Source organism: Anastrepha ludens, chromosome 2 (genome assembly GCF_028408465.1).
Source record: "Anastrepha ludens isolate Willacy chromosome 2, idAnaLude1.1, whole genome shotgun sequence".
NCBI lineage: Eukaryota > Metazoa > Arthropoda > Insecta > Diptera > Tephritidae > Anastrepha > Anastrepha ludens.
The window spans coordinates 68,673,985-68,699,580 of NC_071498.1; the positions used below are offsets into that span (position 1 = coordinate 68,673,985).

Here is a 25,596-nt window from a genome sequence, read left to right on the forward strand (position 1 = left end):
TTTAATAATTTCCAAGTACTCCTACTTCCCTACTTTGCTTGTAATTAACGCTGTTAACAAGTTGTAATCAATATCAGACCTACTCAGACTTTTCGAACAAAATGCCAATTGTATTGAACATTCGATAATTGGTGTTTTCGTATTTCATATCTGCACAGTAACAACACCAAGCACGACATTCACCAACATTCGTGCATAATTGTCAAATTTTTTGGTGATATTTAGGATGATTAAGGTGAAGTTGGTTGGTGCGTGATTACCATTCGGAATTCACAGAGAGGTCGTTGGTTCGAATCTCGGTGAAAGGAAAATTAATAAAACAAAAACAAAAAAAACATTTTTCTAATAGCGGTCGCCCCTCGGCAGGCAATGGCAAACCGCCGAGTGTATTTCTGCCATGAAAAAGCTCCACATAAAAATATCTGCCGTTCGGAGTCGGCTTGAAACTGTAGGTCCCTCCATTTGTGGAACAACATCAAGACGCACACCACAAATAGGAGGAGGAGCTCGGCCAAACACCCAAAAAGGGTGTACGGCCAATTATATATATATACATATAAGGAAATAATTTGCACTGCGAGTCTCGTTTCCAACTCATCAAATTTTGCATATTCAAATGTGGAGCGATTGGGATTTGGCATACAATGATGTTTTTATTTATTTTTCGACATGCAAATGTGATGCGCGGTCAAAGCTTCAGAGAGGGGTTTTAGATAAAAGATTTAATGAATTAATGTACGACTGAGTGTGGGCAGAACGTTTTAGATTTGGCAGAATAAACTGTTTGCTTGAGGAAATTTTAGAAGTTTATTTAATTTTTATTTTTTACCACGAACTTTTCCCTTCTGTTATCTTCTCTTTTTTACACTTTTGCTCACATCACATCTTTATACAATATTCGCAATATTTTGCACGCACAATTTTTGTTGTTAGTGTTTTATAAAAACATAATTCATGGTACAACAGAAACTTTATAAATCATACTTCTGAACTTTGTACAAAATTTCCTAAATTTAATTAAAAGAAAATAAATTAAATTTAAATTTGCCATCAAAATTTTCAGCTTCTCAATCGGAATTTTTGGGAAACTTCTCTGTGTATAGTTTTATAGGCTATTTAATTTGAGTAAGTTTGAAGTCTCTCAAAAATCGCGTTAATTTTATTATGAGGTGCTGAAATTCTTTTCCTTATAAAGCTCACGCCCGCAATGGAATCTCATAACAGTTTGACAAAGCGAAAAGTTGGATTCAAGGGACATTTTTTGATTTATTCACTACTCGCGAGGTGATTGTTTAATTGTAAGCAACTGTTATTATTTTTTTGAGCTTGAAGATCGATTAATTTTTTACTGAAGAGAAGCTGTGGAATACAATGCTATTGAAGAAGCAGTAGCTCATCAGTTACGCAATTTTCCAATATCATGAAGGCAGATTCTGGCGCTATCTCAAATGAACCGAAACAGGGTTCCTTTGTGGCCAGTTGAAATCGCCAATGCAGCTGGTAACATAATCACGGACCTGTACCATGCTCACATATAAGCATTGTCGAATCAGATTCCGAAAATGTGTTTGCTTAAGGTACTGATTAAATACGGACCTTAAATATTAGCTTGTATTGGGAAAAAGGCAAAGAAACAGCCCCATTTGGCAAACATCCGAAATGCCAATTAACAATTTGATTAAAACTATCTGCATGAACCCCGCTCGCTTGCTGGCGCCTATTTTTGTTACTCCTTCTTTTATTATTTCTCAATACTGGACTGTCGAGGGTAAATTTTTGTACGATTAAACGGCTTTTTTAACTACAAGTTGGAGCAGTTAGCTCGAAAATGGAGCATTGGTGCACTATTCAGTACAAAACTGAAGATTGTAAAAGTTGTTATCGTCGATATTAGCCCATAAAAAAGTAAATTTTATAACAAATATTTTTGCAGTATACTTTAAACCTTGTTATCGATCATCCATGTAAAGTTCAAAAATACCAATTTTTAAGGATGTAGCGTAAGGGAATGTGTTCCGAAAAAATTATGCTCACAGTATGCCACAAAAAATTATTGAACATTTTTTTATCTTGTGTAAATCTTGTAATCACATTTTTTACTTCTTCCTAATAGTAAGGTATACTTTGACTTTCACCTCCTTAAAAAATTCGAACGTAAATTTAAATCAGTAATTACAAGTAGATGACAGTTTTGCCTGCTTAACTCTATTTTCCATTTTCCGTAAGCTATCTTGTTATATGGAAGAAAATTGCCCTTTGTACTTCAAAAGAAAATGTTTTGGTAATTTTGTACGTCCTGCAATGCAAACGAAATAAAAATAAAAAAATGTTTTCTGTATTGTGGGTTAAGACTTAGTAGCAACTTTCTGCAAGTCCGATCTAAATTACAATCGCACGCTATTTAAGTGTTTTCTTTTCCGTAACTCAAGCCACTAAATTACGATTACAGCCGACGATTTCGTCACATTCGCTTTTTCGTATGCCAGCATAACTTCATTAATGCACACAAATGCCGGCATTTGGTACCTTTCGCTTTACTGCACTCACTCATAATTTTTGAATTTTTTGCAGTCTACACTATAACTTCTATAAGCGTGATTACTGGTATTAGTTGTTGTTTGTTTATTTATTTTTGTTTGTTTGTTTTTTAATAAATATATTCGCACAGCTGTTCACACATTTGGTGCCACCATTGCTGCATACAATGTGTGGTTTGAAGCAATGTTTCGAAATATTTGTTTCTCTCTAAGTCCAATTGACTTTTTGGCCTGATCGCAGCCATTTATATGCATATATTTTTTTGTTATTGTCTACATCACTGCTGTTGTTCAAGTTGTTCGTAATTATTTGGAGTGCTAAATACATGCACATATAGTACAGAGTGTTGCCTACCAATGTAATATAACTGTCACCAATCTTTTAAAATCGGTAGCAACAACAATTTGTTGTTCAAAACTCAATATTGCTGATAGCCAATACAAATATTTGTTATTGTTGCTAAACGATGCCATATGTTGGCATTGGATGGGCTTACGGTAGGTACGAGCACACGTGCAGCCATTTCGCGTTCGCTCGTCTGCTCATTCGTTTGTTTATTAATTAAGTGAGTGAAAAATGTGTGTAGTTGATGCTCAGTGCTGCTACTGTTAGGAGTGGGTTGGTTGGGCTTGTTGTTGGCACCAGTGCATGTTGTTGTTGTTACTATTACAACTATTGTAATTGCTCCTCCAGCGAATTGCTACCTCTTCTTTACTGTTCATTGTCATCGCATTTACGAGTATGTCCGTATGTAAAGTAATTGCCTATGAAAATATTTCCATATAAGCTGCGGTTAGTGGTTCAATTTGTTCTTATCTTAATTAAAATTGACTTGTTTTGTTCATGAATACCGTTACATGTAGATATTTCGCTTATTGTGGAATGTGTAGGCGTATCATTTCGCTTTTCATTTATAATTATAACATATATGTATGTATGCATATAGTTTGTAGTGAAAATTGTGCAATCAGTTTTTTCTCCAAGCATTATTGGAATTGAAATAGAATTCAATTGCAGTGTACATGTTAATAATTTAAAGAGCTTTTTAATAGGGCCAGGTCGATGTTGACATGCTATGGTGCACAAAAGGTTTTGGTGAAAACTATTGTATTATTTATTAACAGTCACTGGTGCCAAATCACTACATCAAACTTTATTATAGATAATTTTGTGATTGGTTGTGATTATCTCTCCCTGAGTTATCGTAAATTAGTCAACAAGATCAAGCGATTTTACAACACTAAACTTTTTCTTGCGGAGTTTTCTGTTGTCGCAGGTCTATGTGCATATGTCAATAAGCCGCTATCGATCGATACACTTGAAGGTAACAAACCCCGGCTAATGATCAGCAGCTATGGACAATTTCACCTCTCGGGCCCACGATGCAATATTCCACATATAGGGTAGGCCAAGTAAAATTTGCTTTCTGAATCGGCTATAAAAAACTAATCAATATTTTTTGAAACTTTTTTTTTATTTTGAAGATTGAACATTGTCATTTATGAATAAAAAATAATATCGTTCAAATGACTGCCACGACTGGCTTTACAGTAGGCCATTCGATCAACCCAATTTTTAAGCACATTTTCGATTGCTTGGGCTCTAATTTCATGAATGGCAACTTCGATTTCGTGTTTTAAAGCATCAATCGTCTCTGGATGGTTCGCATAGCATTTGTCCTTAATGGCTCCCAAAAAAAATAGTCCAACGGGCTTAAATCACAGCTCCGAGGCGGCCAATTGATATCGGAATTTCGGCTGATTATTCGGTTTTCAAAAACGGTAGCCAAAAGTTCGAGTGTAACTTTGACAGTGTGACAAGTTGCACCGTCCTGTTGAAACCAAATGTCGTCCATGTCATCCCCTTCAATTTTTGGAAACAAAAACTCGTTGAGCATGTCACGGTAACGCTCGCCATTTACTGTAACCGCGGAAGAAGAAGAAGACTCGCCGCTTTGGAAATAGGTTTTCAATGTTTCCCAATATTTTTCAAGCGTATAGCGTCCCATTTCGTAAATGTCAAACCTTTAAGTAAATTATGAACACATTTGACATGTTATTTGTGTTACCATTCTCAAAAAAATAGTTGGTTCAAAAAGCAAACGCAATATGGCCCACCCTGTACAAATCCTTGTGTACATATGCACCTGTGGTCAGTAGTGTGATATATTAGAAAATTTCGACAATTATTTTTATTTACAATAATTTTCACTAATTTTGTATTAAGTATTAACAGTTCACAATTCCACATCCGAGTCCATTTTGTAAGATTGTAACTTTATGCGAAATATTATATAAAAACAGTTCGAAAAATGTTCAACAAAATTTCAAAGTATTATTTAGAATTTCAAAAAAAAAGTAAAATGAAGTGCAAGTTTGAAGTGGCTAAAAATGTTCATTGGTTTTATAAAGAATGCTCAATTTTTTTTATATGGAAAAGTACCAAATATTATGAAAATTGGTTGATTTTGTTTTAAATTTGCATAAAGTTTGACATTTTTATTTATATGGCTTTGGTTGTAAAATGAACTGGGCTTACATTAAACTGTAACAGTCCCCGAAAAAACCCTAGCATACCAACATTTTGACTAGTTTTGCCTATTTTTCGTTGTTTATTTTTGAATAGTCTCCTGTCGACTGTGTCCGCGAACACACGTGCTTAGTGGAAAAGTAAAGCAAATTACGCAAACGGAGTATAGTGACAGTGTCTATTAACAATCTGACTTGTTAAACATTGTGGTATGAATGCTGAAGGTGAGAGTACTCTCTACAATGGGCAAAATGTCACCAACAAAAATGGGAAGCGCGCTAATGAGTTGCCTGGTTTACACAAAAAACAAGTACTCATACAGCCGAACCAATAATACAAGTATTTAGACAAAATGTTATATAATTTGCTTATTGTTCTATGAATAGATTGCAAATAAAGGTATTAAATGTTTTTTTTTTAATATTTATTATTTGATCATTTATATTACCAAAAAAAATTATTTAAATTTAATTTTCAATCTTTATACAAAAATCAGAAAATTTCCACAAAATTTGTATCCCAATTCCACGGTTTTTAATTAGAATTTCTAGAAAGATGTTTGGTATGTAGTTGTTTAGTTGATTTTAGTAAAATAATGTGCACCTTTTAAGTTGCTAAAAAATGCAGTTAGCTTTTTATAATTTTTAGCTTCGACGGTGTTGCGCGTTTTCTCCATATAACAAACGCACGCCATTTCTTTTTGATATGGCTGCCGGAAGGATAAAATTAAAATATAATATATGGCACCGTGAAGAAATATATGACAGTTAAGAGATTTATTCATTAAATAACACAGTTGAAGTGGTTCTTAAAGTATCATAATTTATTCCACAACAAATTGCTGTATTATAAAACTTGAATTTATTACATTAAATAACGCAAGCCATTCACAGTTAAGATTAAATAATTCTCGTGGGACTTGGCGATTGTGTGAAAACTATCTTGAACATGACAGGTAACAAATACATTTATCAGTCACACCTGAATGACGAACCAACTCATTGTCTTGGCTGGCAAGAATAGTATCTAACAGTAATCACTTCGACAAGCCTTCGATAACATGACTACACTTGATGAATTAGTGAGTACAAAAGATTTCAATGCAAAAATACATATGTATATATGAAAATACATACCTACATGCACATTCATGTACGCATACAGACATACACACAGTGGTGGTCACGAATTTAGCACTCTTAGCTAATATCCCTTCTGGCATTTTGTGTGTAATGTAAATCATGCAACTTACTACCATATATTCGGTGCACGCTAAATATAGTATACCTTTTTCCATCAGATCCGAAACGAAAGAAGACGTTCACTTCTCAAGACGTTTTTCCAAAAACATATCGATTTTGATATGTGCAAAGTTCTGAAGACCGGATTTCTGGTTATGTTTTGTAACAACCAGTGTGTCCATGCACATTTTTTTTTATTTAATCGTCTTCTAATTGCTTAAGAAGATACGAGTACATTGATTTCCTAAGCTGGCGACTCTTCACTCTAGATAGCGCTAGAGCTTTTAAATGGGTTGCCCCGTGAACTTCTCCATATCAACTTATTCTCTCTTGGACTGGTTTTCTGCGCACTGGGACGTTGCTTCACATTTTTACGTTACAATATTTCTCAATATGTTTAAGTACATTATAAAACAGTTTTTTAGAACATCGCAGATGCTTTGATATTTCCATAATAGTGCTTGAATATGATTTCGTGTTCTGAGCAGCAAATCAGCCCCCGTCGGCGCCGTCGTAAAAATGTATGGTCATCATCGTTTCTAATCCCAAGCACCAGGGTGTTTTCGCCAAAAATTCTAATTAAAGTTTTGTTTTTAATGCTAATCGAAATGATCTTACGTTAAACCACACCTAAGAATTCCAGTTCTCACTCGCACTATTTTCATGTAAATGAGTTTTATGAGAAGATTATAGCGGTATTTGTTCCATAATTAGTAAACGGCTACTAAAATGTTGGTAATCATTTAGTTTACTAAGAAGAAATACTACAGAGATAATGCCGTTTTGGACTAAAGTGCTATATTTGTGACCACCACTGTATTTGTGCATTACAGTACCATGTAAGTGCTCATATCTGATTACAACTTACAGCTATTGAACTTGCAAATTAGCAAATGCCTCTGAGAGATGTAAGTAGTGAGATGTACATATATTGGTATGCGGCGGATTCACTTGAGTGATTAGCAATTACAACGCATACTTCGCATTTGTAGGCATTCGCAGCAACTTGCAGGCGAGGAAGGGACTGTGTGAAGATGCAAGCTGTTCTGAACTATCTTATTGTATTGTTGTTGTTGTCGAAGCTTACTAAACCCAATCAGTGCGATGTAGTTACCGGTCGTCTTCGTTTAACTCAACTAACAGTAAACCCAGAAAACGTCTTCAGGTAGCTCGTCTCTTCGATTGTTTTTAACATAGGGCTGCTATACGAAATGTTAATTGCCAGCCTTATCAGCCTTATCAGCAGCATCAGCCTAGCCTAGATCAGCCCTGTTGATCAAAGAGTGTTTATAATACTTTCCGAGAAAAAATTAAAAAAAAAAACATTTCAACTTAAACATTTTTTAATAAAAACATTTCTTTCAAACTTATGTTGTTTTTTTATTTTGAAACTTTGAATATTTTTTAATTATGCTAAATGAAAGCATAATTAAAATGATACCTAACTTTTTATGGAACAACAGAAATCCGTTATTGGATTTTGCTTCCTCCTTCCGCAATGGCGCGCGGTGCCATCAATACAGTAGTACAGTAGTTATATTAGAAAAATAAATTTTGCGTTGCAAATTTACGTTGATTTTTTGGGAAGTACGTAGGTATCGGCCTGTAGAAAACATTTATTATGTTTTCTCTTAGACTGACAGTTATTTGACTTAGAATTCAAAACAAAAAAAAAAAGACTTACAAAAAAAATCTACCTATTTACCCATACATTTGTATATACATCTCGGCAACTACTCAATATTTCCTAACCCCCTTTTGCATAGTTGATGATACTACATAATAGATCATCTTAACCAAATTTTATCAAAATCGAGGGATGAAGCGGGAATACTTGACGGGAAACAGCCCTGAAGTGAAAAGCGTACTTCTCAGCATACATTTAAGTTTATGAACTAGTTTTTGTTGGAAGAAGTTATACATATTAGTTCGAAAGTAGCTAGAATTGTCATTTCAAGCTCCGATTTTTCGTCTCTTAGACTCTCCAATAGAAAAAAAAATTATGTGTTTTTTGGTTTGCATATGTAATCGCATATACGGCGGCTGCCGTAGCCGAATGGGTTGGTGCGTAACTACCGTTCCGAATTCACAGAGAAAACGTAGGTTCGAATCTCGGTGAAAACACCAAAATTAAGAAAAACATTTTTCTAATAACGGTCGCCCCTCGGCAGACAATGGCAAACCTCCGAGTGTATTTTTGCCATGAAAAAGCTCCTCATAAAAATATCTGCCGTTCGGAGTCGGCTTGAAACTGTAGGTCACTCCATTTGTGGATGTTGTTCCAGACGCACACCACAAATAGGAGGAGGAGCTCGGCCAAACACCCAAAAAGGGTGAACGCGCCAATTAGATATATGTCTATGTATATCGCATACGGAGCTAAGTAAACATATTTCCACCTAGGGTATTCGTAATTAAGTTTGGGCTCAGCGGCCTCGCAAGGTCGTTTTATAAATTTTCACACAGTTAAAAAAAAGCTGGTCGTAGTTTTAACTCTTCTAACGATATATTTAACCGTCTAAAACGTTGCGACATAAGACAGTACAACACTTACGACACCTTGGGAAGCACGGTATAATATTTTGATTTGTTTGTACACTGCCTTTGATATTCTTCTCTATTTTTCTGAAAAAGAGAAACAAGTCCCTGCACAAAGGGAAAGAGTGTAACATTTTACTACATGAATTAAAAAAGCATTGAAAAAAAAATGTTTCACAGTGGAAATCGCTTTTTTTAAGATTAGACATAAAAATAATAAAAAAGTTTTATGTTTTGGGTTTTTTTACGGAAATATATATAAAAACTTCAGACGAAAACTTTAAAAGAGTGTAAGATAAATATTATTCTCTTGCACTATTTCTCATATTCCGTTCTCGGAGCTTTGTTGCTTTAAAAAAAGTCGGGTTTTACTGTACAGTGTTAGAAAAGGGGTGGCCGATTCAAAATACCATCAGAACCAATTTGATAGATCACTCCGTTCTTGGTTTTCTCCAATGCCTTGTCTCATTCTTCATATTTGTTTACGTTATTTGCAATAGCAACAATATTTACTGAGCAATAAATTGGAGTACGAAATATGGACGTCATTTTTTGATGCAATTTCTTTTAAAAGAAGAAAATTATAATCTAACAAAGGGCGCCATGAAATAATTAAAATAAAAGGCTTGGCTTTGATGTATGAAAAAGGAATACAAAATATAAAGTTCCATTAGGTTTACTGAATTATAAAATTTGACAACTCGGCTAACGATTTATGAATCCGCAAAATATGATAGAACCACAAAAAAGACTAAAAAATTACTTTGTGTAAATAAACTCTGAAAAATGTTAAAAAGGTCTCATAAATACTTTGATGGCATGTACTTTACCAATCTCATTTGCAGGTTTCCTTTGTGCACACTGTGAGACATATTTTCAGCACTTCCTAATTCATAAAAAAATCTATAAAGGTGTATTTACACAGAACGTAACGGAAATCAATTCACGTGATGGAAGCGCACGTCACAAGTGAAGCCAGAAGAAAGATGATACAAAAATGCCTTCAACCGACATCCTATAGAGGCGCGACTAAGCTCAGCGTTGCATGCAGTACTCGTAATAACAAGAAATTGGAAAAAATAAATAAAAATGTAATAAGTAAATGAAGCAAACAGTCGAAGCCTCTGATGTGCGTTAAGATAAGCTCTTCTTCTTTTTTTGTGCATTAGGCTTGGACATTCCAGCAGCCACAGCAACCGCATGCAGGTAATTCCCACAATTAAAACTGCCCACTCATGAAGCCACAAAGATTTTTATAAATTATACGAGCCCACATTCACTTAAGTAAGTGCAAAGTTTTAATTCTATCGTTACTGTAGGTTAATATTTGTTAGTCATAAAATCCAATGAGTTCTTCACGTCAGTGACGAGGTGCTTAAAAATAATTCAAGCGAGTTCAAACTTCGTAAGAGGTTATTGGCACAACTCAGGCACAAAAGAGAAAACAGAACAACAAAACAACATTTCAATTTAGTTAAGTAGGTACATGTGTCAGCAATATTTCGTGATTAGCATTGCTCAATAAACACTTTTCCGAAGTTAGGCGTTAAGGAGTTATTAGCAGTTTTTAAATTCACAGCAAACACAGTTAACGGGTTAACGGTTTTAGTTGGGTGCCCATTTCACAATACTTAAAATTAAAGAGAGCCTCTCTTTCTCTTTTTCTGTCGCTCTCACCTGCTCTTCAAATTCTCGGGCACGAAGATATTCCACCATGAATGACGTTTTTGACGCGGAAAATATGGCGAGTGATTTGGATCGGTCTCACCGTACGAAAGATCGCCCGAAGATGAGCCCATACCACTGCCATTGCCAGACATACTGCCATTGGTCAATTCACTTTGTGAGCTGCTCGGCATGCTGGTGTCAATGCTGAGTTGACTAATGTCGTTGTTTTTGCGGCGATGTCGCTCCAATTTTGCCTGCAGTGAGCTGCGTCGTCGACGATTACGCTCTTTGTCGACGGGCGAATCATAAGGATTATTTATGCCCTTCACTATGGGTCTCAGAGTGGAGCCATCATCGAAATAGGTCACTTTGCCCGGTTCCATAGGCGAGGAGGCGCGCACACTTTCCTCCGAGGTGTATATAAGTTCAGAACTAACCGGTAAGGTTGAGCCATCACTCTTTTCGTGTTTCACAACTGATTCATATGAATCTTTGGTTGAGCTCTGAAAGTAAAAGGAGAATATATCATATTAATATTGATATAAAGTGTAAGTGATTTTGAAATGCAGAAAATATGAAAATAATTTGTCCCTATTTTTGAAGTTGAAGAGTTACACATCCTAAGCACATTCTGTGAGCAAAATTTTACTTAAATCGGTTGAGATTGTAAAATAATTAAAAATACTTTATAAGGCCGAGGTATGAATCAAATATAATTTCTTTAAACACTTAGTCCTTAGTAACTGCTAGTGTAGACTTTACTTACGGAACATATACTTAATCCTAAGTTTAAAGTGCCCTTTAACTCTTTTCGTTTTCTCAACTGATTGACATATGCAGATATATTTACTAGTTGCGAAACTACGATTAGTGAGCGAACTAAGCTGAACTTACCCTTAAATCCTCTCTGACTCTATTTTTTTCACTTCTCCTCCCCAATGAAAACACGATCAAAGCCTCGGATGAGAACCCCTGCAAACGAACTAAGGATAACAATTTGAAGACATGCACCTGGAATGTCTGGCCCCTTAATGGGGAAGATGCCTCTGCCCGGCTGGTTGATGTCCTCGAGAGAGTAAAGGATGCGATGGACGGGGCAAGACAGGAAAAAGTTAGAACTTTGCGACGTCTACTACAGCTGTACAGGAGAGAGAGTTCGTCACCAAGTGGTGTCGTCGTACGCATGAAAGCGTGATTTTTCAACATCTCGCTCATTTTCGCCCATGCCCCGACGGAAGAAAAGGACGATGCTACCAAAGATTCTTTCTATGAGCGCCTAGAACGTTCCTATGAGCGCTGCTCCCGCAACGACATAAAAATCGTGCTTGGCGACTTCAACGCCAGGGTGGGCAAGGAGGGAATTTTTGGTCCCACAGTCGGAAAATTCAGTCTGCTCAACGAAACATCCGGTAACGGACAAAGGGTGACCGACTTCGCCGGGTCCCGAAACCTGATAGTCTGCAGCATCAGATTCCAGCATAAGAAGATACTCCAAGCTACCTGGCTGTCTCCTGATCAAGAAACGCGAACCCAGATCGATTATGTTGCGATAGATGGAAGGCACGCTTTCAGTGTTTTAGATGTACGCACGATCCGAGGACCCAACATCGACTCCGGTTCATTACCTCGTTGCAGCCAAACTACGTACACGCCTCTGTGCAGCTAAGAACGTACATCTGCCTAAGCAAAGAATGTTCGACATCGAAAAGCTGCAATCACAACAGACAGCCAGAAGATTCGCAACTCAACTCTCACTGTTGCTCTCAGAGAGTACTGCCCAACAATCTGACATGCACAATCAATGGAGCAACATTTCCCGTTCTCTGCATACCGCAGGCGAAGAAGAAATCGGATTCCGGCGAACCCGAAAAACATTACGACGAGGAATGTCATGCTGCCGCAGAAATAAAAGATGCTGCCTATAGAGCCACGCTGCTATCGGGCGCAGCGCGAGTCATGTGGATCGCTCCCGAGAGCTAAGAAGAGAGCCGTATTATCAGACAGAAAAAACGAAAGGCCGAAATATGTGAGTGCGACGAGCTTGAGATGCTGGCCAATAGGAACAACGCCCGAAAATTCTACCAGAAAGTCCCGCGGCTTACAGATGGTTTTAAGACCGGGGCGTTTTCCTGCAAGAACAAAGACGGCGATCTGGTGACTGATATTCAGAGCATACTTAAATTATGGAGGGAACACTTCTCGAACCTGTCAAATAGTGATAGCTGCGCATATCACAGAGAATGTAAAGATCCCGATACCTCAATCGTTGACGACGGAACTGTAGTTCCGATAATGCGGCTAAAGAACAACAAAGCCGTGGGCGCCGACGGACTGCCATGTCACTGTGTACAGTTATGATTTCGAGGTTTTAAAAGACTTCGTTTATTAACACCGATAACAATGTCAGCCTAGAAATCCAAAGAAGAATCTCTCATGCCAACAAGTGCTACTTTGGTCTAAGTAGGCAACTGAGTTGTAAAGACCTCTCTCGATGGACAAAACTAACACTCTACAAGGCTCTCATCATGCCCGTCCTAACGTATGACGCAGAAGTTTGGACGATGACAATATCCGATAAAGCGTCACTTGGAGTGTCCGAGAGAAAGGTTCTGCGGAAGATTTTTGTACCTTAACACTTTGGCAACGGCGAATATCGTAGGCGATGGAACTATGAGCTTAACGACGTACGATGTATGAGCCTTACGACGACATAAACATAGTGCAGCGAATAGAGATGCAGTGGCTACGTTGGCTGGGTCATGTCGTCCTAATGGATACAAACGCTCCGGCTCTGAAAGTATTTGATGCGGTACTTGCTGGTGGTAGCAGGAAAGAGGAAGGCCTCCTCTGCGTCGAAAAGATCAGGTGGGACAGTTGGTGCGTCCAATTGAAGAAAGAAACGACTGGCGCGCTTTGCTAAACTCGGCCAACTAAGAATACGTGATAGCCGAAGGCCATAGTAGCCAGTGCTTTAGCTCTTTAAGTGGAATATTTATTTACAATTGTTACTCTTTTAATAAATAAGAATACGTAGTTAAGATATTCCCTTTAAAATTTTGCGGTTGGGCTCAAATTCTAATCTTACAATAAAATAAATTACTCCTGCGTTGCCGTAGTTTCGTAATTGACAAATTTTTGTTGGATGGATTGTTGGGGAAACGAAAAGTGTTAAAGGGCAGGGCCCTTAGAAGGTTTTCTGGGCTATCGAATGCCGAATTGCATTGCTACTCAACTCATTCTGAAAACCACTAAATTAATCTCACCGTAGGATCACTCTGTCTGGGCGCTGGAATTTAACTAAATATTAATTTTCCTAGACTTTTTTCATTTTCTTAAAAACCGCAATTCATATCTACATGCATATGTATATTTATAGTACGAGTAAATCATAATGCATAACAAACTTACCTTATTACTGTCTCGCCGCAGAAATGAGACTGCAATCGAGCTGCGTCTCTTCTGGCTCTTGTCGCCTTTGCTGGAGAACAAGCCCAAGGCCAATGAGCTGCGTCGCGGTGGCTTTGGTGGCGGTAGTGGCGTGGTGATGTTTATTGAATTCTCCACTTCATCGCTCACATGCTCATCGATATCGACCAATGACGGTATGGAGGCGCTGGCCCAATCTTTCCGCAACCGATAACGTCCGCTTTCGATTAAGCTCATCTTGGACGAACGTACACGAAATTGTCGGCGGTCAAAGTCAGTTAGGTCAAGGTTAATGAGTTAAACTTTTGATTAACAATTAATCAATGTCGATCGCGCTTTTGCTGTTTTTTCACGTAACGTCCTTTTCGTTGTTCAGAAAAAAATTGAAGTGAAAAATCTGTGCAAAAAGAAACAATAAGAATTCGTGATTAATTACATGTGTGCGCTACAAATTGTGTGGATATGAAATAGTTCCCAAAAGAATTCGCTTGCTAAACGCTTGTGAAGTTCGGACAAGGTTATTTTATGCAGTTTTATATATGTATGTATGTTTATAAGTAGTAGTCGTAGTAAAACAGTATGAGGGTATAAAAATTGCTTGCGATTTATTGTCGATTTAACGCTTCGTCGGCATTGCCTACTTAACGCTCAAATTATGGCTAATTGTGTTAACAACGAGTTGCATATCTGTTGGAGTGAACGAAAAACGTTTTGCAATACTTAATTGCCTTAAAAGCTGCACAATTTGTTCGACGTGCGCCCTTTTTCGGTTCCATTCCAACTTTCTACAACTCGTGTCTGGTTGTGTGACGGCGTGATCGGCGAGGATCATTCATTCATATTTATATCTCTCGCCTTGTTTACATTGCGAATCTCGTGTTAATCACGGGAATTACATGCGCTAAGCGTGTTTGAGGCATATCGACAGATTATCAGCCAGCCAGTAGTCAGACTCAAGCCGTTCCCACCACAGACGTGCGAGAATGAACAGGTAAACAAACAAATAGCAAGCGGACAGCTGGCCGGATAGGTAGACGAGCGAATGTGCTTGTGTGCATGTGTCTGTGATGTGGCGCTTGAACGTCGATCATTGCTGTTGGCGTACCCGCCCGTACCGTACTTATAGGAAAACTCATATATAATTCATTTTTTATTTCACTGCAGCCAGTTTCATTGAAAACGAAAGTGTCGCCCCGCTCGCCGACCGCGCGCCAAACCCGATTACACGATCATTGATCTTTGGCCTGTTTTCCCACGTCGCCGGGGGGTCGCATGATTGACTTGACTCATTAAGTATGGGTATTATGACATTATGTGTGACTTGTACTTACGACTTGGTGATTTCCAGTAACATCGAAAAAAGCTCACAAGCCGTAAATTTTAGATGTAGTCAGCGAGCTGTAACAGCAGGCGCTTAATGACTCGGAAAAATCAAGTAAGCTAACTAAGTACAGAGTCGTTCTAGGCCTTTTAGCCGGCCTGTAGAAATGCAATTTTATTACTATTTTTGCATTGGTTATATTCTAGAATTCGAAGCAAATATTATACTATTTAGCTTCGCTGTTGAGTCGGTAATTAGTACCTTTTAGTGTCACGATAATTAAGCGAAACGCAAAAATGCCATGTAGTAGACTATATGTAGTTTCGTGCAGTTTCGTAATTGCAACAAATTTGAGGTGTAACACAAATGCGAGTTGAGTACACTGTGCTGTCACTTGGCTGTCTAATAGAGACGGTTGAATGAACTTTGACAAGTGGGAAGGTGATGGAAATGCTTAGCAGCTGTTGGAATATATCAATTATGTGCATATGCAAGAAATAAATAATTAGCTTATCCGGTACTTACGCAGAGGGGCCCAGAAAGTCAGGAAGATGGAAATGTATTGTATGATAGCCGGTCCAGCCTACAACAAGAAGAATCAAATATGTTTCCGTTCTAAAGATAATGCAGAAAGCTTGAGTTTTCCAAAATGTAAGCCGCAAACTAACAGAATGGTTGCTTGATTCTGGAGCACTGTTCTATCAATTGTAGAACATGCTACCAAAGCAGGTATATTTTAGAAGGGTGGTTAGGACTTTAAAAAATATATAGTGAATGAAGGCAGAAATCGTGTTGGTTTCGCTCGCCTGACTTCTAAGAGATGATAAAAAAGGAGTCACTAATTTTGAGAACAAATTCACGATCGAGTTGAACAACAAGGCAAGTTGGGGTAACTCCTCACTTGAGAGGCATCTCCTGTAGTATTAACATAGCAGAAGGCATAGGCGCCGCATTTTAAAAGCGGAGGGTTACAAAAACGGTCTGTGGACAAGAATAAACTGACAAAGGAACTAATGTGGTGAACACCTTGTTGGCCCAAAAAAAAGGGAGCTGTGTTTACCACTCTATCATTAATCTTCTGATGTAAAGTCACCATCACTCCTGGAGTGCATAGACAGATTATACTTCCTGGCCCCCAATGTACAAAACTAAGAAACAAATATTGTTACCTTACATTGGCACAATGTCCGGCTGGGAGTGGAAAATCTCAAAAGATGTAAACGCTTTATAAACTTACAAAAAATAAACTGAGAATGCTTACTTCCATTGTCACAGTTTCGGAAAATTCTTTTTACAACTGGTCCTCAGAGATATTCATCCATTTGTCCCTAGCTCGAGAAATAGTCGAAAGTACCACGAACCCAAAGGACTAACGTATACGTTCGCAAATGTATTAATGTCCTCTTAAGCTAAGATCCCTCTAACGGCTCCGATTTTTATCGTGCTGGATTGGTACGCAAATAATAATTGCGAACAAAATTTTTGTGCGCGATCGATTCAACGTCGCGTTTTGTAAACAATTTTTTTGGTACGCAGCGGCCAAAATGCAACTGTGATGATCATCGGTGCGTGTTTCAGTGTTTTTTAACCATTCTTGGTTCACACGAGCTTTATGAGACGGTGCCGAGTCCTGTTGGAACCTCCACGGTCTACGCCCGAAATGTTTGAGTGTCCACGTCTCTAAAGCAGCTTCTAAAACATTTTCCCGATAATAAGTCGCATTCACTTTGACACCAGACTCGATAAAAACGATTGGAGAGCGTCCATCAGCGGTCACTGCGGCCCAAACCAATACTTGCGATGGGAAATCGCTTCGAGTGGCCATACGTAGGCTCAAATTCTCGTATGAGCGTTCGGTCAAGCAAACTCGATCGTGTTGACTGTTTATGAACTGCTCCATTGGGAATTTTTTTTCATCAGAAAACACAATGTTAGGAAATTCGCGCAACAACTCCTTTGCTCTCTCGCACCGAACTTTTATTTGCTGGGGTGAAAGATGTGTGCTTTTTGGAACTTGTAAGATTTGACCTTGAGCTCATTTTTCAATATGCGTCGAATGCTGTGTTGCGATATTTTCAGTTCTTTGGCCATTTTTCTTTCACTTCGACGTGGATTTCGTTCAAGTCGAGCCTTCACTTTCCGAACCATTTCTGGCGTTGTTGTGGTTTTTTTTTGGTCCAACTCAATAGCGTTTTGCAATGCTACCAGTATCATTGTAACGTTTTATAGTGCGATACCGAAACATTTTATGCACTTTGAGGTGACTGAGCTCACGAACAATGGCTGGTTGTGATTTTCCAGCCAAATATAACGCAATCACACTATTACGATTGAATTCCATCACAGAAAAAAAAAATTCAACAAAACTGAGACGCAAATGCTTTTGATGGCTTATAAACAATGTATTGAACTGCCATTAGAACAATTTTGACGTTGATATCATGAGCTGTTTTACAGATACAAGCAGTGTGAAGTTGGTAACGCTTCATATCGTTCACCCTGTATTGTGTGAGTTCACAGACGTTCCAACATAGGGCGGAATGAGAAGACGGATGAAACGACTTCAGCTAGAAACTTTCTGCATGGACCTGTAGTAGTGGCTCAAATAGATAAGGCACATAAATGATGCTAACTGTAAATTTATACAAGAAACAAAACCCATAAAAGTAGCAACAAATGGTGCCTATACGCCTAAAAGCTACTTGTTGGACAAACTTCCAACTACTACTTCTACTGCAGTTTGTCACTTAAAAGTTAATCAAAAGTGGCTCGAAACCAGAAGGATAGCCAGCAAAATCGCCAATTAGTGACCCTTTGGGTTATTTCTTTTATTGCCATTACACGCTTAGAAAAGCCATGTGTAATCTCTCTGATATTTCCGTTGAAAGTAGTAACATTGATGACGATATGTAATTGTCAAAGCTCATAAATTATGCATTACGCCCCTTTACGTTACATTCACTAGAGAATACTAAATAGTGCTATTAGTTCAGAATAATTTTGAATTATTTAGCTTAAAAGCGAATCACTTAGCTTAATTTTTGTTGTAAGCAAATACCAGGTGCTCATCGAAGATGCTAGAAACATGAGTCAGAGTTACACATGGCAAGGCATTGGTATTTGATATTTTAAATTTATTTTCATGTGTAATTTCCAAAGGCAGAAAGTGTTGGCGGAATCGTAGCTATGTGGAAGTGGCTCCAGTGGCTGTCAGCTTGCATCTGTATCGACATAATGCAATCTACATAAATATTTTTTGTTACGTTTACCAAGTACCAGAAATATTTAAGAAAAGTATTTTAAACTTTTTCCTTTTTATCTTTTTGTGACGTAGATGTTTTCGTGTCGTAGTACAGGCGCTACCGGAGCCAAAAGAAAAAAGGGGGGAAAAAATTTTAAATCTTGAAATTGCCGTTATATCAAAAATAGCAAAAAGTCCATAAATCGACGGCGCGACGTTTCAATGAGGCTTTGAATATATAGTTGGTTTACTACAGTCAGCTACTCTTAAAAAGATAAGTTAGTTAAGGCTAGACGAGCCGATTTTCAGAGTTGCTTGCCCGTGAACATAGAGTTCAATCGAGAAGATCGTTGGAGCTAATTCTCCAGTTCCCTTCCCACGTATCCTTAAACAAACCTTATTCTTTGACATATCCACTCAGCACTTCCAATTAGACTCTGCTTAAACTGTTTATGTGTTCGAATAAATATCATATTGTAGTTTTCCCGGGCATTCGCAGAATAAATCTTCTTCATCTTCATATCGCCTACAGAAATAATTATGGGTTAGTCCTTTGCTAATATTCCTGTGAGAAGTCGTAAAACTGTTTTGCTGATCCTCAATAGGTTCCGTTTTTTGCGTTGTTCGTTCTTCGAGTTTCGGCTAAAGTAAATACGATACTCTGCAGGTGCCCGGTTAAGTCCACTTGCCCTTTCTTCGTATCCTCAACTTGTGAAATTGGGAGCTCCCTTCCCAAGTCCTGTCTCGGGCATTTGTCTTTTCCCTATGTTCCTTGATCTGGTACAGATTGATCCTATGATAATGAAGTCACTGTATTGTATTTTGTTACCGACTTATACGCCTGGCACACAGTCTGGCTTTCTGCAAAGACGGCGAGTTTTGAGGTAGAAAGTTTCACTAAACTTAATACTCGCAGCTTAGTCACCAGGTTAATTGCAAAGATCAAACTTTGACGAGCGGTGGGCTGCGAAATAGCGCTGCCAAGACTTACCCACGTTGAACAGTTAACAGTCAATTATCACTTCATAGAAACAATGAGTGGGTATCGCATTTCCTCTTTTGAAGATGACTTAAAATGGCAGAGATCCCTCCTTTAATAGGGAAGAAATTAATGATCAAATCACAAATTATCTGTTAAGTATCGCCTCCCCAGTTGGATTGATTTCAAATTCCACTCATCGTCATAGACTGAAGGAATGCTTTCTTTGTCATATTAATGGAAATAAATATTTTCTTAATTCATATTATTTGCAGAGGTGACACTTGCAGTAATCTATAAATTTTGAAATTAAAAAACAATGAAAATATTTCCCAGTTTTCCAGAGGCTTCCGTCAACAATAAATATTTTATTTTAAATTATGTGCTTTAGGGTCCATAAATCTGAATAAAAACCAATCACATTTACATAAGTACACACATACACATATACTCATATATGAATTACATTGTAGCTGTTAATTAATTTGAAGGATTTATATGCAAAATTACAGATGATACCCGCCGGCGATGGCACGGCGATCAAATCGATCTTCAGGCAGGCATGTAGGCACGTAGGCAAGTGTACTTATGTAAATGCCTCCATACATACATATTCGCTTATATGAGCATGTAAAATCATTAATTACGAACTTGTGAAGTGCACTTGGTATAATAATAAGTAAGATATTTTATAATATAAAGGGAAAGCACGTAATGTAAATAAGTCTTCCTTTTTTTTATTTTTCTTTCATCTCATAACACGTGGCAGGTATTCCAATAAATCGACAGCACAGTTATGCTTATAAAAATTTGGAAAAGGCACAAAGTTCTGGGGAAATCGAATTTTATATAATCGTTGTGCAAAATGTTTTAGTTATGTAGAAAAATCGAACCACATTTACTGAAAAATCGAACCACATTTTTTGTCCGTTTGAAAATTTTTGTTGTAAGAGTGGTGATATCTTCGATCTAAGGGTCTAAGCTAAAAAGTGTGTCTGATTCAGATAGAGATGTACCGGTTCAAAAAATAAGTCGGATGTACGAAAAAGCAAAGATTTTCGTTCATTATGAATTCCGTCGTCAACGATTGGGGTATCGGGGTCTTCACATTCTCTGTGTATTCGGGAGAAAGACATTTCGGAGAATCGCGGTCCTCTTCGTGTCGCAATAACTACTACCGCCGAATGAACCACGAGCTGTATGAACTCTACGACAATGCTGACCTAGTTAAGAAAGACGAAATTTTATTGTATGTATGTATACCTAAAAATTTCAAAAATTTATTCGAAACATAATTACCAAAGCAAAGTTATTTAAAAAAAACAGTTAAAAGCAACAATTTTTTTCAACAGCGTTGCCATCTAATCTTGATTGAAAAATTGGACCTTATGGCAAAATTGACCTAAATACTAAAAAAAGGTACCGGTCGAAAAAAAAACTATTAAAAACTATTTTATACAAGTTTTTGAGTGGCGTTGCCACCTAATTCTTATAGCAAAAATTAAAACATATGATGTAGTTGTTTTAAATGCTAAGAAAGAAGTTCCCACGAAAAGTGTTTAAAAATGGTTTTATTCCGTTTTTTGTTTTTGTTTTCTTTATTGTTTTCTCTTCTTTCTTTATTACCGATTCTTAATAATTTTTTAGATGAGCACCTAATATATATACAAGGATACTAATACATTTCCTTGCTCATTCTCTCCTTACCACTCCTTTTTATATTCTCACATCTCTTTCTCGTTCCTTAATTTGCTTCCTTACTAACTGATATTTTCTTTAATGACATTATCTAAACCAATCTATTTCTCTTTAACAGCATAAAAACAACAACAACCTACATTTTGACTCTCACTATTAGTTTTTAAGCCCAGTTGTGTTAACTTAGTTGTAAGAATTATGTAGCTTTGGAATTTATCAATAAACGTACCTTCGAAAAGAATCAAACGGTGAATTGCCTCGGAGCTATGTCACATATTTAGAGGCTCATCAGCAACGTTTCTTGTATATTCGTTGTAAAACTCTACTTACCATATAACAGCAGTCAAAGTTTTGTGTATCTATGCCCAAAGTGTTATCAACTAATTACTCATTTGTGAAACATTTAAGAAAGTTATTACAGCGGTAGTTAAAATACAGCGGTAGGGTAGAGATTCGTAAAGCTTATACAGCTCATAGTTCCGTCGTCTGTGATATTCGCCGTCGTCAACGTGAATTGTTTTTTTTTTTTAGATGTGGCCAAAACCGTGTAAGCTGTTATCGCGCCAATTAAGAAGAAGAAGAAGTAGAGTGGAGATACTGAACATTCTTCCAGTACTCAGTAAGATATTTTAGAGATACAAATTGTTAAAGAACTGAATGTAAAAGTCTTCAGCAGGTGTTAAATTAAATTGAAACATTTTTGTTTTAAATAATTTGTAAAGCACCGTTACATAAATTTAAATTTAACTTTCACTTGAAATTTTTTCTAGATACTTTCGGAATAAATGTAATACGAGGGGTGCCTTTTATATTTCGGGATTTGGCAACCCTGGTGTTGCAATCTGGCAACTGACAGCTGTATCGTAATAAGTTTGACATTTTTTGGCTTTTACGTACTCCGAACGTTTTGAAATACCAGCGCTATTTGTGTTGTTTACAGTAACTTAAAAGATTCATCTCGGTCCAAAAATGGAATTAAATCCTGAACATTTTCGTGCGATTATTTTTTAAAACTTTCGACGTGGATTAACTCAGCAACATTGCATGGATGAACTTAATTCATTTTTTGGCGATGAAGCTCCATCAAGGACCAGTGTTTATCGATGGTATGGTGAATTCAATCGTGGTCGCAGTTCACTCCAAGACGAATTTCGTGAAGGTCGTCCAAAATCAATTCTTTTTCCGAAAACCATTGATGCTGTGCGCGAACTGATATTGCAAGATCGGCATGTGACCTATCATGAGATTGAGACAATCTTAGGCATTAGTGGGACCAGCATACATTCAATATTGCATAAACATTTGACTGTCAAAAAAATTTGTTCGCGTTGGATCCCACACAATTTGTCAATCGCTCAAAAAAAGGTTCGTGTCGATTGGTCGAAGGAAATGCTCAAAAAATACGATCGCGGGGCTTCGAAACACGTCTATGACATCGTTACAGGTGATGAATCATGGATTTACGCGTATGAGCCCGAAAGTAAACAGCAGTCGACTATATGGGTATTTCAAGATGAGCCAAATCCAACAAAAGTTGTTCGCGCACGAAGCACTTCCAAGCAAATGGTCCCCTGTTTTTTCGGAAAAACTGGACATGTCGCAACCGTACCACTAGAACAACGCAGAACAGTAAATTCTGAGTGGTACACAACCATTTGTTTGCCAGTTGTCTTCTAAGAAATTAGGAAAACCAATCGCCAAAGACGCATCACTCTTCACCAGGACAATGCGAGCTCTCACACATCGGCTCAAATAACTGCATTTTTGAGCACCCAAAACATCGAATTAATGGGTCATCCGCCGTATAGTCCTGACTTGGCACCGAATGACTTCTTTTTATTCCCGTACGTAAAAAACAAACTGAGAGGTCAACGTTTTTCGACACCTGAAGAAGGAGTTGCGGCATTCAGAATGCATGTTTTGGAGGTACCTCATTCAGAGTGGCAAAAGTGCTTCGACAATTGGTTCAAACTAATGCAAAAGTGTATAGATCTTCATGGAGAATATTTTAAAAAACAATAAAGTGATTTTCGATGATTGAAATTTATTTTTGTTCTCTAATCCCGACATATAAAAGGCACCCCTCGTATGATTAGAAGGGCGAAATATTTTGGTCAAAGCAAATGCAAAAATAAAATAAGTTCCGAAAGAGCTAAACGGGCTTTCCAGTTACTTCTTTTTCTGATACAAAAAGTTTCACACAAGTCAACGAGTGCCCAGACAACGAACAGGCAGACATCACTTAGCAAATTAGTCACTTAGGGTTGTCTGTCTGTATAAACATTAGCTTGCAATTATATGAATATAACATCGATTCCATTAGGTTGTTACAGGCAACCGTTATGAGAAAAAGTTAAAATAACCTAGCACCCTCCAGCTCAGCTATAATGAGTTGTGTACATAAAATTCCGATTATTTTAACGTATCAAATGATAATAAAAAAATTAAAAAAAATCATTAAAAAACCAAAGAGTAAAATGGAACGCGAACTATTTAGGAAAACGTGCCATCGCGAAAGGCAAACACTTACGATGGCGTGAAAAAAAGCGTGAATTTGCTTGAAAGTTGCGCTTAGAACACATTAGCACATTTTTAACAAAATCCGCTAAAATATATTAACAAAAGAAAATGAAGAGTAGAAGAAAATGCCGCAATTAAAATATCAGCAACTCAAAACGTTTTAGCCAAGCCTGAAATTATTTATTTTTGCAAACTGCAAACAATTAACGTTAAAATTCATTAGTAGCCATTGTAACATCTAAATTAAACACCTACATATATATGAATTCAAGTGTATGTAAGCGTAAGTCTTTATGCGCATATCTATAAATTCAAAATTTTATGTATTTATGGAAGAATGTCACATTACGTGCATATTTCAGCGGGATTGTAACGAGTTTATTGCCGATAATATCAATATTAGCGCGAGTGGTATGACAGCTATACCCGGTGGTAAATAGAACTAGTATAAGGGTAATGGAGGCCGAGCTGCTTAAGAAAAGGTAATAGTTCCCGTCTTCACTCTCCTGCCCTTTTACATTATTTTCAAACGTCTACTTTTATATGCCAGTGCCCTACCAAGTGGCTATTGTCAGCTGCAGGTGAATATTCAATCCTATTCAAACACATGTCTCGAATGATGTTGTATAAAACACAACTCACTGCGTATTGTTATAAACATGAATTTAGTTTTTAAATAAATATATATAAGGGTAAGCTCAGCTTTTTTCAAAATACTTAACTAAATAAAAATTTCACACAGAAAATTAGGTGGCAACTTTCCCTATTTACAAATATGTCTGAATTGAAGCTACCAAAAAATTTAAAAATTGGATGGAAACGCGAAAATTAGATGGCAACCCTATTAAAAAATATTGCTAATAAAGCCGCCAAAAATTTCTTTAATTTGATACTATATCGAGATATTGGGTATGGGAATAAGTTTCCGTCCTTTCTAAGCCCAAAGTATTGGAAGCTACAACTTTACTCCATCTTTCGGGCCACACACGAATTCCTCTGACTAAAAATTCGAGTTCTTTTGAGTCCCACCAGATGCACAACATAACCTTTGAAGCATGAATATTTTTTTCGCTGCCTAAATACCTGGTTCACCTGGAAGGCTCCATTTTTTCATCGCCGGTGACGATGCGGTGCAGAAAATCTTTTCTTTCCTGCCTTTCATGAAGCATCTCACACGTCACCAAACGTCTCTCTATATATTATATCTCTCTTTCTAATGATGTGGCACCCAGCTTTCTGGACCATTCTCATCGCGTGCAAAAGGTTAACCGACGGTTGATCTGCCAACATCCAACTCTTTAGAGATATCAAGGGTTCGACATGCGTCTTCATCTAATAATTCTTGTATTTGAGTGTCTTCGAATTTTTTCGGTGTCCCTTCGCGATCTTTACCACGTTGAAACCACTCTTTACGCGTTGCATTTCATGGAGCGTGATTGCCGTAAATATTGATCAATATACCACACGTTTCAGCTGCACTTTTTGCTGTTTTGCCGGAACGAACGTAGACATTTTTGACGTCATATAAAAAAGGATCTTTATGCGAATGCCAACTACGGCAATCCAGACCTCACACATACACCTTCAAATCACCAGTATATTACTAGAGCGAACACAAAAATTGTATCAGCAGCGACACTTCTTTTACGAGGGCGGAACTTTCTCCCATACCCAATAGTTTATTTTTAATTTTTTTAATTTTAAATAAGTGGTAACCAATTGAATATATAAGTATTCAGCGAAACCATTATTCAGCCCAAATTTGTTTGACATTAACTACATGGGTTATCTTTTTTAACAGTACGGGTATGGTTGTGCCACTGGTGACATTTTTATTGTTGGGTGCCTTTGTAAATTTGTAGATAATTAACTAAATAAAAATCTTTCATTAAAAATC

The 25,596-nt window shown here is 37.3% G+C and overlaps 1 protein-coding gene across 8 annotated transcripts in view; it reads right to left on the bottom strand.

Annotated features, from left to right (window-relative positions):
- The window catches only part of LOC128871750 (TLD domain-containing protein 2), a 319,890-nt gene that overhangs the window by 238,490 nt on the left and 55,804 nt on the right, over nt 1-25,596 (bottom strand). For all 8 annotated transcript variants that reach the window (XM_054113786.1, XM_054113785.1, XM_054113783.1 and 5 more), the window contains exons 3-4: nt 13,923-14,337; nt 10,524-11,017 (exon numbers count right to left, since the gene is read on the bottom strand). In XM_054113786.1, coding sequence (XP_053969761.1) covers nt 10,524-11,017; nt 13,923-14,177 — 749 coding nt within the window. In that variant the 5' untranslated portion in view covers nt 14,178-14,337. The remainder of the gene's footprint in view (nt 1-10,523; nt 11,018-13,922; nt 14,338-25,596) is intronic.